The sequence below is a fragment of the Sapajus apella genome, unplaced genomic scaffold, assembly GCF_009761245.1.
Source record: "Sapajus apella isolate SASKATOON/1434 unplaced genomic scaffold, GSC_monkey_1.0 scaffold48, whole genome shotgun sequence".
NCBI classification, from domain to species: Eukaryota; Metazoa; Chordata; class Mammalia; order Primates; family Cebidae; genus Sapajus; species Sapajus apella.
The window spans coordinates 17,423,501-17,436,604 of NW_022436988.1; the positions used below are offsets into that span (position 1 = coordinate 17,423,501).

At 40.5% G+C, this 13,104-nt stretch overlaps 1 protein-coding gene across 1 annotated transcript in view; it reads left to right on the forward strand.

Annotated features, from left to right (window-relative positions):
* BPTF (bromodomain PHD finger transcription factor) overlaps positions 1 to 12,794 on the forward strand; it is a 150,196-nt gene extending 137,402 nt beyond the window's left edge. Inside the window, 2 exon segments of the mRNA XM_032241187.1 lie at positions 2,971 to 3,157; positions 10,699 to 12,794. Of these exon segments, the coding sequence (XP_032097078.1) occupies positions 2,971 to 3,157; positions 10,699 to 10,735 (224 nt within the window). The 3' untranslated portion in view covers positions 10,736 to 12,794.
* The last annotated feature ends 310 nt before the right edge of the window (positions 12,795 to 13,104 follow it).

Here is a 13,104-nt window from a genome sequence, read left to right on the forward strand (position 1 = left end):
TGATCCACCCGCCTCAGCCTCCCAAAGTGCTGGGATTACAGGCGTGAGCCACCGCGCCCAGCCGGATTTATGTCTATTAATCATTATATATTTGTCCCTTAGTGTCATGCTTGGAGTCTTTTTCCTACTCCATGATATATACTCACCTATGTGTCCTTCTAGGACTTTTTTTTAAGGGATGCCTAATTAACTTGGAACCATAAAATGTCCAAGCATTATTCACATACTTTATTAAAATGAAAATTAGTCAAGTAATAAGTAACCAGAACATAAAATAAGTATGAAACAGGAATGTCCTAGTGTGATGTGTTGTCTCTTTTTTGAACGCCTTACATAAACCTACAGAATGGATGTCCCAAGTCTTGCTTGGAATCAAGCTATATGTATTTTCACAGTTCTTCACATTTACACATTTTTTTCCCCTACATATACGGGAGCTTTCAAAGACTAGTGTATGTGTGTGTGTCTGTGTGTATACTAACATACATATAACAAAATTGCCATTTTAATCATTTCTGTATATACAGTTATTACATTTACAGCTTTGTGTCTCATAGTACTTTTTATGGTTTTAATTTTTGCCCTTGAATTTTAATAAATCCAGAATTATCTTGACATATAATGTCAGATAGAACTTTTCTTTTTCAGATAGGTAGGCAGCAGTTACCCCAACTCCCCCACCCTTTTTTTTTTTTTTTTTGAGACAGAGTCTTGCTCTGTTGCCCATGCTGGAATGCAGTGGTGCAATCTTGCCTCACTGCAGCCTCCGCCTCCTCGGTTCAAGCAATTCTCCGGCCTCAGCCTCTCTAGTAGCTGGGATTAAAGGCATGTGCCACCACGCCCAGCTTATTTTTGTATTTTTAGTAGAGACAGGCTTTCGATGTGTTGGCCAGGGTGGTCTCGAACTCCTGACCTCAGATGATTCGCCTGCCTAGACCTCCCAAATTGCTAGGATTACAGGCTTGAGCCACCCGGGCCTGCAAACCCATTCATGAATGAACTCTTTCTTTCCCTGCTGATTTGAAGTGGCATCCTTAACATATGTGAAATTCTTATACTAGATACAGTTAGATCTGTTCCTGTTGTGAACTTGGCTCCACTAGTGTTTGTGTTACTCTGCATGCCGCCACACTTCATTATCACAGATTGATAATACTTTTTAATGTCTGACAGGTAAAATTCTCTCTCATTACTTTTACTCTTCAGATGTTTCTTAGGTATTCTTGTACTTCGATTTCTTGGATGAACTTTCACATCACTTTTTCAAATTCTGAAGTACTCACTGAGCTTTAGTTTGGAATATATTGTCTATGTCTATCCACCCTTGATCGATTTGAGATTACTGGCCTTTCGCTCTCTCAGATTTTTATGTAAAATTGTATACAGAATTTTCTTTCAAACCCAGCGTTCTCCTAGGATCAATGTTGTTTCAGGTAGATTTATCTCAGTCAGTACATTCCAAAGCAGTTGCCTGCTGTACATCCAGAAAATAAACTTGTTTTCCTGTGCTCTCACACTACAGTAATCAAGCTGGGAGAATTCTGTTTTGTGATCTCTGGTCACCAAGAAGTGGGTGGGGATTTCGCCCCAGGAACAACCAATCCAGCAGTCTGCCTCAGACACCAACTGGGTGTCTTCTAATTTAATTCAATTCAATTGTGACACTATCTACCTGAAGATAGGGTCAGATCCCACAGGTTGGGGGCTCTGTCTCCAAGATTACCCCCTCTTCAGATGCTAGTCACCAGCCCAAGGTTGTTTTACCTGCACATCTGACCATCTAGCTATAAATCAGGGTTCCCACAAGCCTCTCCTAGGATTCAATAATTTTCAGGAGCAGCTCTCAGAACTCAGGGAAACACTTACCGGTTTATTAAAGATATTGCAAAGGATCCCGATGAACACCAGGTGGAGAAGACGCACACTGCAACGCTATGGGGAGGGGCACGGAGTTTCCATGCCCTCTCTGGGCACCACCCGCCAGTCGCCTCCATATGTTCAGCTGTATCAGGAAGCTCTCAAACGTAGCCCTTTTGGGTTTTTAGGGAAGCTTCTTTATGTACGCATGAGTGATTACATCATTGGCCTTTGGTGATCAGCTTTTAGCCCCTCTCTCCTTCCGGAGGTTGGGGGATGGGACTAAAAGTCCCTACCCTCTAATCCTGCCCAGGTCTTTCCGGTGACCAGCCCCCATCCCGAAGCTATCTAAGGAATTCCAGCCACCAGTCATTAACATACAAAAGAAACTTGTCACTCCGGAGATTCCAGCCAGTTAAGAGCTAAGTGTCATCAGGAAAGGGGGACAAAGACCAAATACTTAGTTCACAAGATCACAGCCATCTAGCACCATAATGATTTTCTCCTTTCTACTTTTTGCCTGCACTGTTACATACTAATATTTGTATCAGCTGGTATTTTTCCCGTACATTCATTTTAAGTAGCCACTTTTGTCATTGCAGTCATGAATGGTAGGACAGTCTCACTTGTCACAAATATAAGGTAACAATAAAAATGAATAAAGCAAAATGATGTTATTAACGTCTAATACAAAGATCATAAAGCCACTAGTACAGAGATTTTGTTCTTAATCCTGGATTCCCACCTTTGCTTTGTACATATACTAAATTGTTTGCATGTAAAAATGTATTATACTTAGATATGCATAGATCATGTTGCTATGTTTCCTTAATCTCAAACCACTTGAAGGAAGAGCTGTTCTATGCAGCTAACTGAAAGTAAAAGAACCTTCTTAACAGCAATCAGGATTTATATTTTAGAACCTCAATCAGAAACAAAATTGGAGAAGTACTCTTATGTTCTTCATGAATTGCAAAATAGCCTCCAGTGTGAACCAGCCTGGTTCCAGGACTGCTTGCCCAGTAAACATATATACTTCTTAGAACCTCGGAGAATATTCACACTGGAAAAACCTTAAAACTCTGAAAATGTTTTACATTTTGTGTTTTTAAGACCTTGCCACCATGGAAGAAAGAGTACAAAGACGGTATTATGAAAAGCTGACGGAATTTGTGGCAGATATGACCAAAATTTTTGATAACTGTCGTTACTACAATCCAAGTGACTCCCCATTTTACCAGTGTGCAGAAGTTCTTGAATCATTCTTTGTACAGAAATTGAAAGGATTCAAAGCTAGCAGGTGAGCAAATGGGTTCAGTGTTCTGAATTAATTCAGCAATTTAAACTCTTTATACCGTCCTGTCGAAAGATTCAACCAGTGCAGTTTATGGTAAATTTAACCTTAAATATTAAAAAAAAAAAAATCAAGACTCCAGTTTTGTGATCTACTGCCAAGGAGAAGTGGATAGACAAAATATTGGGAAATTGCTGCGTTTGTTGCTGATCTGCCTAAAGGTCTTTTTTTTTTTTTTTTTTTTTTTTAATTCAAAAAGCAGCCAGGTGGAGTGGCTCACGCCTATAATCCCAGCACGTTGGGTCAAGGCAGGTGGATCACCTGAGGTCAAGAGTTCTAGGCCATCCTGACCAACATGGGGAAACTGTGTCTCTGCTAAAAATACAAAAATGAAAAAAAAAAAAAAGATAAAAATACAAAAATGAGCCAGACATAGTGGTGGGCACCTGTAATCTCAGCTACTTGGGAGGCTGAGACAGGAAAATCACTTGAACCCAGGAGGCAGAGGTTGCAGTGAACCAAGATTGCGCCACTGCACACTAGCCTGGGTGAGAAAGCAAGACTCCATCTCAAAAATATAAAAATAAAAAATTCAAAAAGCATGTATCAAATACCTACAGAATGCAAGATGCTGTCTTAAATGCCACTGGGCATGTATAAAGGTATTCAGAGCTCTTGCTCTCATGAGTTTACATCTTGATTAGTGAATTGAGGAGTACAGACATGACAGCTCTATCAGGTAGAGTAGGAGGAAGATCCCTAAGGGAGGGCTTTAAGTACTTTCTCTTTAATTTATGTTGCTATAATCATAAAATGTTATATTTTTCTGGATATTTTTTCTGTGGGCCAAGCTGGATTTTTCTTTTTTTTTTTTTAAGACAGGGTCTCACCATGTTGGTCAGGTTGGTCTTGAACGCCTGACCTCAGGTGATCCGCCCACCTTGGCCTCCAAAGTGCTTGGATTACAGGCGTGAGCCACCACGCCCGGCCTTTTTTGTTTGTTTGTTTTGTTTTGTTTTTTGTTTTTTTAGAGACGCGGTTTCACCATGTTAGCCAGGCTGGTCTCAAACTTCTGACCTCAGATGATCCACCTGCCTCGGCCTCCCAAAGTGCTGGGATTACAGGCATGAGCCACTGCGCCCAGCCTGGATTTTAAACTCATAGACCTTTTCTTTGAACCGCTAATAACACAAAAGCACTGAGGAAATGTAAGAATCAGTGCTCTACCTAGTGATCTTCCTTTGAGGAAAGGTCATCATGTGCTTTGCTCTCTTCTCCTGTAGCAAGGAAGATGTTTACTAAGGGGATATTTTAAAGGCAGTTTACCTAAATAAAAGTGAAAGGCCAAGCAAGGTGGCTTATGCCTGTAATCCCAGTACTTTGGGAAGCCGAGGGGGAAGGATCGCTTAAAGCCAGGAATTCAAGACCAGCTTAGGCCACAGTATGAGACACTGTCTCTACTACAAAAAAAAAAAAAAATTAAGCAAACTTGGTGATGAGTGCCTATAGTCCCATCTGCTCAGGAGGCTGAGGTAGAAGAATCACTTGAATACAGGAGTTTGAGGCTGCAGTGAACTGTGATCAAGCCACTCCACTGCAGCCTAGGTGACTCACACAGCAAGACCTTGCTTCTTTAAAAAATAAAAAATAAATAAAAGAAGGAAAAGCACAGGTAAAGTATCCAATTTTAATTCTCAGCAAAGGAATAAAATATATCACATACCTCACTCACACACACACACACACACACACACACTCACACACACACACAGAGGCAAGGAAGAAAGAAAAGTAGGCAGCAGGCTATCAACCAAGAGCCAAGAAACTACAAAATCTAGAACTGAGCCAGGCACAATGGCTCACGCCTGTAATCCCAGCACTTTGGGAGGCCGAGGTGGGCAGATCATGAGGTCAGGAGTTTGAGACCAGCCTGGCCAACATAGTGAAACCCCATCTCTACTAAAAATATAAAAATTAGCCTGGCATGGTGAATGTGCCTGTGCTTCCAGCTACTCGAGAGGCTGAGACAGAAGAATTGCTTGAACCTGGGAGACAGAGGTTGCAGTGAGCCGAGATGGCGCCACTGCACTCCAGCCTGGGTGACAGAGCGAGAAAAATAATTTTTTTTTTCATTAATCAGGCATAGTGGTGTGCACCTGTAGTCCTAGTTACTCAGGAGGCTATAACAGGAAGATCACTTGTGCCCAGGAGTTTAAGGCTGCAGTGAGCTGTGATTACACCACTGCTCTCCATCCTAAGTGACAGAGTGAGACCCTGTCTCAACAACAACAACAAAAATAATAATAAAAGAAAAATTTCCTGAGCTGATTAGAGCAACAGGACTTGAAATTCGAGAACCTGATGTGTGCCAGATACAGGGAATTTAGCAGTGACTGTATTAAAGCCCCTGCGCTCTATGAGGAGTTGGGGGAACAAGGGGGACAGTTGATAAACATCATAAACCAGGTGGACAGATGGAAAAAGACTCACCCCTACATAAATCACTATGAAATTTCCAGATGCTAAGAATAAAAGAAACTCATAGATAAAACGGACAATCTATAAAATAAGAATTAGATTGGTGTCAGATTTTTCTGTTACAACATTTAGTACTAGAAGGTTGTGGAAGAATAAATCTAAATGTTTAAGAAGAAATGATGTTCAGCCTAGAAGTCTATGTCCAGCTAAACAGTTAAGTGTAGAGGCAGAATAAATACATTTTTAGTCATGTAAGGATTCAAGGCATCCTTTCTTGGCAGGTGTTTTAATTTTAAAAGTATGTCCTATTGGCCAGGCATAGTGGCTCAAACCTGTAATCCCAGCTCCACAGGAGGCTGAGGCGTGAGAATCACTTGAACCCGGGAGGCAGAGGCTACAGAGAACCGAGATCGTGCCACTGCACTCCAGCCTGGTTGTGTCAGAGTGAGATTCTACCTCAGGAAAAAAAAAAATGTGTGCTATCAAAAATAATGAAACAATTTTTTTTTCCTTTTTAATAATATATGTTCTTAATTAGGGACGGGGTCTTGCTATATGACCCAAGCTAGTCTTGAACTCCTGAACTCAAGCGATCCTCCTGCCAGCCTTGGCCTACCAAAGTGCTGGGATTATAGCTGTGAGCCACTGCGCTGGGCCAGATTTATTTATTTATTTTTTTTTTTTTTTGAGACAGTCTCACTCTGGTGCCCAGGCTGAAGTGCAGTGGCGCAATCTCCGGTCACTGCAACCTCTGCCTCCCGGATTCAAGGGATTCTCCTGCCTTAGACTCCCAAGTAGCTAGAATTACAGATACCCACCACCACACCAAGCTAATTTTTGTATTTTTAGTAGAGACGGGGTTTTGCCTTGTTGGCCAAGCTGGTCTCAAACTCTTGACTTCAGGTGATCCAAGCACCTCAGGTTCCCAAAGTGCTAGGATTATTACAGGGGTGAACCACCGAGCCCTGCCAGAAATTTTTATTTGTTCATTTGGGTTCAGAAAACAAGAGATTCAGGAAAGCACTGAGAATTACTCTGACCCAAAGTGACATTTGGAAGCAGGCTGTGTGGTAGGCAGTCCAAATCCTAGCAGGAGAATGGAGCACTCCCCAGAGGGTCAGTAGAGCAAGCAAATGACTCACACATTAGATAATTTATTTAAGACAGAAAAACATAAGGCTATGATTAAGCCAAAGAATGTCAGGGATAAAAATGAAAGGCAATTAGAAACACAACTAAAAACAGAAAGTTGTGTAACATTGCCGTATTGGCGGGTCACAGTGGCTCATGCCTGTAATCCTAACACATTGAGAGGCTGAGGCAGGAGGATGCTTGAGCCCAGGAATTCTAAACCAGCCTGGGCAACATGACGAAACCCCATCTTTACAAAATACAAAAATTAGCCAGGCATGGTCATGTGCACCTGTGGTCCCAGCTACGCCAGAGGCTGAGGTGGGAGGATTGAGCCCAGGAAGTAGAAGCTACAGTGAGCCATATTCATGCCACTACACTCCAGCCTGGATGACACAAGACCCTGTCTCAAAAAAAAAAAAAAGAATGCCCTATTAGCAAAGCATTAGGTGCTACAGAGAAAAATATTTATGTTGTCGTAATAATGTAAATAATGCCATTAGGCCGAGCGCAGTGGCTCACACCTGTAATCCCAACACTTTGGGAGGCCAAGGATCACCTGAGGTCAGGAGTTCGAGACCAGCCTGACCAATTTAGAGAAAACCCATCTCTACTAAAAATACAAAAATTAGCCAGGTGTGGTGGTGCATGCCTGTAATCCCAGCTACTTGGGAGGATGAGACAGGAGAATCACTTGAACCTGGTAGGCGGAGGTTGCAGTGACTACACCATTGCACTCCAGCCTGGGCCACAAGAGCAAAAGTCCGTCTCAAAAATAATTAAAAAAGGGAAAATAATGACATAGATTGTCAACTTTTATAATCTGCCTACAGACAAAGCATGGAATTATATAATTTTTAAGTTATACAGAAATAAAACTTGGACTCAAAAAGGGAAGTGGGAAAGTGGGTAACTGAGCTTGGTTGTCATTTGCCATAGCAGGGCTTAACAAAAGTTGATAAAACAAGAAACAGCAGCGTAAGAAATCTACCTAGGCCAGGCATGGTGGCTCACGCCTGTAATCCCAGGACTTCGGAAGGCTGAGGTGGGCGGATCACCTGAGGTCAGGAGCTTGAGACCAGCCTGGCCAACATGGTGAAACTCTGTCTCCACTAAAAATGAAAAAACTAACCAGATGTGGTGGTACACACCTGTAAGTCCCAGCTACTGGAGAGGCTGAGGCAGGAGAATCACTGGAACCTGGGAGGCGAAGGTTGCCTTGAGTGTAGATCACACCAGTACACTCCAGCCTGGGAGATAAGAGTGAGACTCCGTCTCAAAAAAAAGGGCCAGGCGAAATAGCTCACGCCTGTAATCCCAGCACTTTGGGAGGCTGAGGTGGGTGGATCACCTGAGGTTGGTGGATCACCTGAGGTTAGGAGTTGGAGACCAGCCTGACCAACATGGAGAAACTCTGAACTTAAACTCTCTACTGAAAATACAAAATTAGCCAGGCATGGTGGTGCATGCCTGTTATTCCAGCTACTTGGGAAGCTGAGGCAGGAGAATGACTTGAACCCTGGAGGTGGAGGTTGTGGTGAGCTGAGATTCCACCATTACACTCCTGGGCAACAAGAGTGAAACTGTCTCAAAAAAAAAAATCTGCCCTGCCAGGGTGTGGTAACTCATGCCTATAATCCTAGCACTTTGGGAGGCCAAGGTGGGCAGATCACTTGAGGTCAGAAGTTCGAGACTAGCCTGGCCAACAGAGTGAAAACTTGCCTCTACTAAAATATAAAAGTTAGCTGGGCATGGGGGTGGGCACCTGTAATCCCAGCTACTCGGGAGGCTGAAGCAGGAGAATCATTTGAACCCAGGAGGAGGAGGTTGCAGTGAGCCGAGATCGCCCCACCGCCCCGCTGCACTCCAGCCTCGCAACAGTGAGACTCCGTCTCAAAAAATAAATAGGGATCGGGTGTGGTGGCTCATGCCTGTAATCCAAAAACTTTGGAGGCCAAGGCGGGCGAATCACCTGAGATCGGGAGTTTAAGACCAGCCTGACCAACATGGTGAAACCCTTGTCTTTAAAAAAAAATAATTAATTAATTAAAATTAAATAAATAAATAAATCTACCCAGAGAACTGAAAAGTCAAAGTGATTGATTATAGGGAGCCTGGATTTCAGATGGAGTTAAGGTAGGACAGAGGAGCACAACTTCTCATTATAAGCCTCTCTATGCTTTTTGATTTGTACATCGTGGTTATTCCTCTGGTTCAATTTCTAAAATTGCTTTTTTAAATTGGAAAGACCTTTGGTGGTAACTGTGAGGTAGAAGCCAAGGGATGTGACTCCTACCCTGCCGCCAGGCTTGCCAGCAGAACCCAGAGGATGACTACTGCCAACTGCTGATGAAGGAGAGGAAATTGCCTGGGGGTCCTGGGGCCCGTGGCAAGACAAAGGGAATTTGGTAAAGGGTGGAAGGAGGCCTAGGCTGGGCCTGCATAGTGAAGGGGCCACTTAGAATGTCTTCTTGCCACCTGGTTATTTTATGTAGCTTTTTAATATACTCAAGTTGACATAATTTTCATTAAAGCACATGGGAGCTGAATCGAGAAGTTTGCTCAGTTCTGCTTAAATAGCTTAAGCTGTGCGCAGTGGCTCACGCCTGTGACCCCAACAGGTTGAGAAGCCAAGGAAGGCAGTTCGCTTGAGCCCAGGAGTTTGAGACCAGCCTGGGCAACATGAGGAAACCCCCATCTCTACAAAAAAAATATAAAAAACTAGCCGGGCATGGTGGCACATGCCTGTTGTCCCAGCTACCCAGGAGGCTGAGGTGGGAGGATTCTGAGCCCTGGAGGTTGAGGCTGCAGTGAGCTATGATTGGGACACTGCACTCCAGACTGGGCTACAGAGTGAGACCCTGTGTCCAAACAAATTTAAAAAAATTACAACGTGAAGAATTGTATAACAGCAAGTCGCTGTTGCCTTTTTAGGGAATTTCTATTGCTTTCCATATTTAAGGCAGAATGAAACATAATTAGCCAGTTATTGAAACTTGATTTATTTATGGATTTCCAGAATTTCCTTTGGCATGTTTTCCCATTTTAATTTATGATCTCCAGCAGTGTTTGCACATTGTTTTCATTACTGCGCTTCGTTATAATTCATCATTTATACCATCCATATTCTTTCTTTTCTTACAGATTGTGATATCTTTAGTCTGAATTTTTAACTGGAATCAGAACTGGATGTTGGGGTCACTGTTTTTTATTGTACCTCATGATTACCTAATTCAAAATTGCCCCCCAAAAGTCAGATTAGTTAATATAATTTTTTAATGTTAAAGATGTATAGTGGTAAAAAAGTTTATTCTAGCAGCCATGTTGAGCAATGTATTTAAAAATTGTAAACTCTTGGAATACTGCATTTATCTAATATTGCAATATAAAGCCCTTTGACTTAGTCCTGATAACTGTACAGTAATTTGGTTTACTAATGAAAGTTGTGAATAAAACTGTGAAACTAGAAGGGAGACTTTCTGGACTTTAATAGAAAAATGTGATTTTAAGATTGCTTTTTCTTTTGTTTTAGCATAATTTTTCCCTTTATATTCCTCTCATCATTGTAAATACACACACACACACACACACACACACACACACACACACACACACACATCTTTCACCACAATGGTGATGCTTCTGTAAATGTCTCTATTTGTCCAGTTGGCTGAAAATGTTGTAATCTTTTTAGACAAATATATATATATTTTAAATATTGGCTTTTTCCAGTGAGCTGTTATCGTTTAGTGTACAGTGAAAAATTTTAATAGTATAGGTTAAAAATTTCTTCATCGTTCTTTTATATTCACTTGCCAAGGGTGATGAAAGAACATGGCTGCTTATCCCAGACTGACTGACCTTGGCATCCGCATAAAGCATCATTGTTTTCCAAAATGAAGGGTGCTTAATTGTTCCCTTTTTTCTATATTCTGTAGGTCTCATAACAACAAACTGCAGTCTACAGCTTCTTAAAGTTCAGCGTGTTAACCTAACATAAAACACAGCAAGAATCTGGTTGTCTGAACTATTTTAAATTAAGGAGCCAGATGTTTTTAGTCAGGCTATCCTGACAAGACTTGACCTTAACTTCGTTTTTATTGGTCATAACAGTCCAATTATATTCTTGGCCAATTTTGTCCAACGGACAAGAAAAAAGCAAAGTCAACGACACCATTATCTTGTCAAGATCAAATGGTTTTACTATTGTGGCAGAAGCGAGAAAACTTTGTTTATTGAAAAAAAAAGAAAAAGAAAGCAAGAAAAAAAGATACTATGGGGTCAAGTGTAACTCCATGGAAATGCCACGTCTGCTCTTCAGTGAAGAAGCTGGTTTAGAGTCTCACAGAAAACTTTTGACTGTATTTATTTATTGTTGCAAAAAAGACGCTTTTTTATTGCTGCCCTCATTTGTCAGCTAATTATTTTTTCTTATAAAATCCAGCCCCGGTTACATATAATCCATCTGTATCTTATCATGATTCCTGTAGGTAAAAGTACAAGACGACCTCTAGATGTCTTTTCTTTCTATGAAAGGAGCTGCTATGTACACATGTGCACACACACACACAACTGGGAATCAACAATGAGTTTATTGTTCATGGTAGATTAAAATTAAGCTTGCATAAAGGTTGGGCTAGGTGGTCCTGGACTACAGACTCTGTTGCCTTGAATATAACAGTACAATTTGTCAATTACTCCGCACCAGGCTAAAATGAGTAAAATCTATTTGAAGGTATCTTGTTTGTAAACATTTGTCAGATTCTAATTTTTTCTTTTTGTATTAAAATTCAACTATGGATGTATATGAAACAAAATAAATGGAGATGATTTTTCTCCCACAGACAGAGGTGTCTTTGAATGTGCGCTAATGAATATCTGTAAGCCTTTGTGGGGAGGGAGGGCTGCAAGGTCATAAACGGCAGAAGAATCTAATTGTGCCTGGACTTCTCCAGGACAGCAGTGGCCCTTCGTTTTATCATTCCCAGTCCATTGTCATCATGTCAAAGAAAAGTCTTCAGGGGTGCTAATCCTGTTGCATCAGTTGATCATACTAATGACAAGATACACATTGCCTCCATCTGTACCTTCTGTGATACCAGGCAAATTACCAATTACAGACAGCTACTTACATTTTATGAAGGGCATTTTTTAGATGACCTCATCCTCTGTGTTGTTTGTTGACTGGGTTTGGTTTTTGTTTGTTGGTTGGTTTGTTCCACGTAAGGAAAAGTAGTGTAAGCAGTATCGAGAAAATGGAAACCACAGAGGAGGATGTATTTTGCATGTTTTTCCTTTCAGTGTTCTTACACGTTGTATTACTGCATTGTGGTAATAGCTTCTATAAAATCTGCCATAGTTGGATTATGCAGCTTTGCAAAAATTTTACTAGATTTTGCACTAACTCATATTAGCTTTGTCCTACCAACTTCTGGAATTTAATTATTGTTTTTAAAATTTGCTTTCCTTTTAATGTTTCCCTGCTATGCAAAACCTTTCCCAGACCTCAGTTTCTTAAAAGAAAGATGTTGCTACAGTTCCCCATTTCTTACTACAGGCTCAGGTGTACAGGTTATTCTGTGTTAATTTTATCTAATGAAGCCCATTCCTTTTTGTACATAAAGATGTCACTTAAACCTATGCTTACAAACTAAAGAGACTAATCGCTCAATATGAAAACATTTTTGCTTAAAATATTAAGATGGAAGTAGTTAAATATGGGTTATTTTGTCCTTTTACTTTTTAAAAAAATGTTACATATTGTATGCACTGTGCTGATGCAAGAATTCTACATTTTAATGAATTATAAAATTATTCTGCATCTCATCACATCACAGTTTTTCTGTACTATTTATTCATATATATAAATATATATGGGCTTAATCATTTAAAATTTGTTGCAACAAGAACTTTCCTACCTGTAGGCAATAGATTGCTATGTTTTTAACAACTTGTGGCAAATTCTAAACAGCAATTCTTTTGTACGTAATAGGACATTTCATCCTAGAAAAATAAAGTAACGTTTTTGACATTGGATTTGGTGCAGTTTCTAATGAAGCAATTGTTGGTTGGTTAATATGTTTTCTGCAGCTGTTAGCATTGCCAAATTGTACAAAAAGGGTAAATTTTATGGAAGATGTTAATTTCCTATGTGTGTTTAATGGTATAAAGTGTTTTACAGTTTCTATTGCCATATAAATACATAAAGACATTTTTTAGTTTTATCAACTACAGAGCTTTAGTCTTTCAAAAGTAATTTTTGAAAAACATTTTCTTTTTTTTTTTTTTGTATTTTTAGTAGAGGTGAGATTTTGCCTGGTCTTGAACTCCTGACCTCAGGTGAT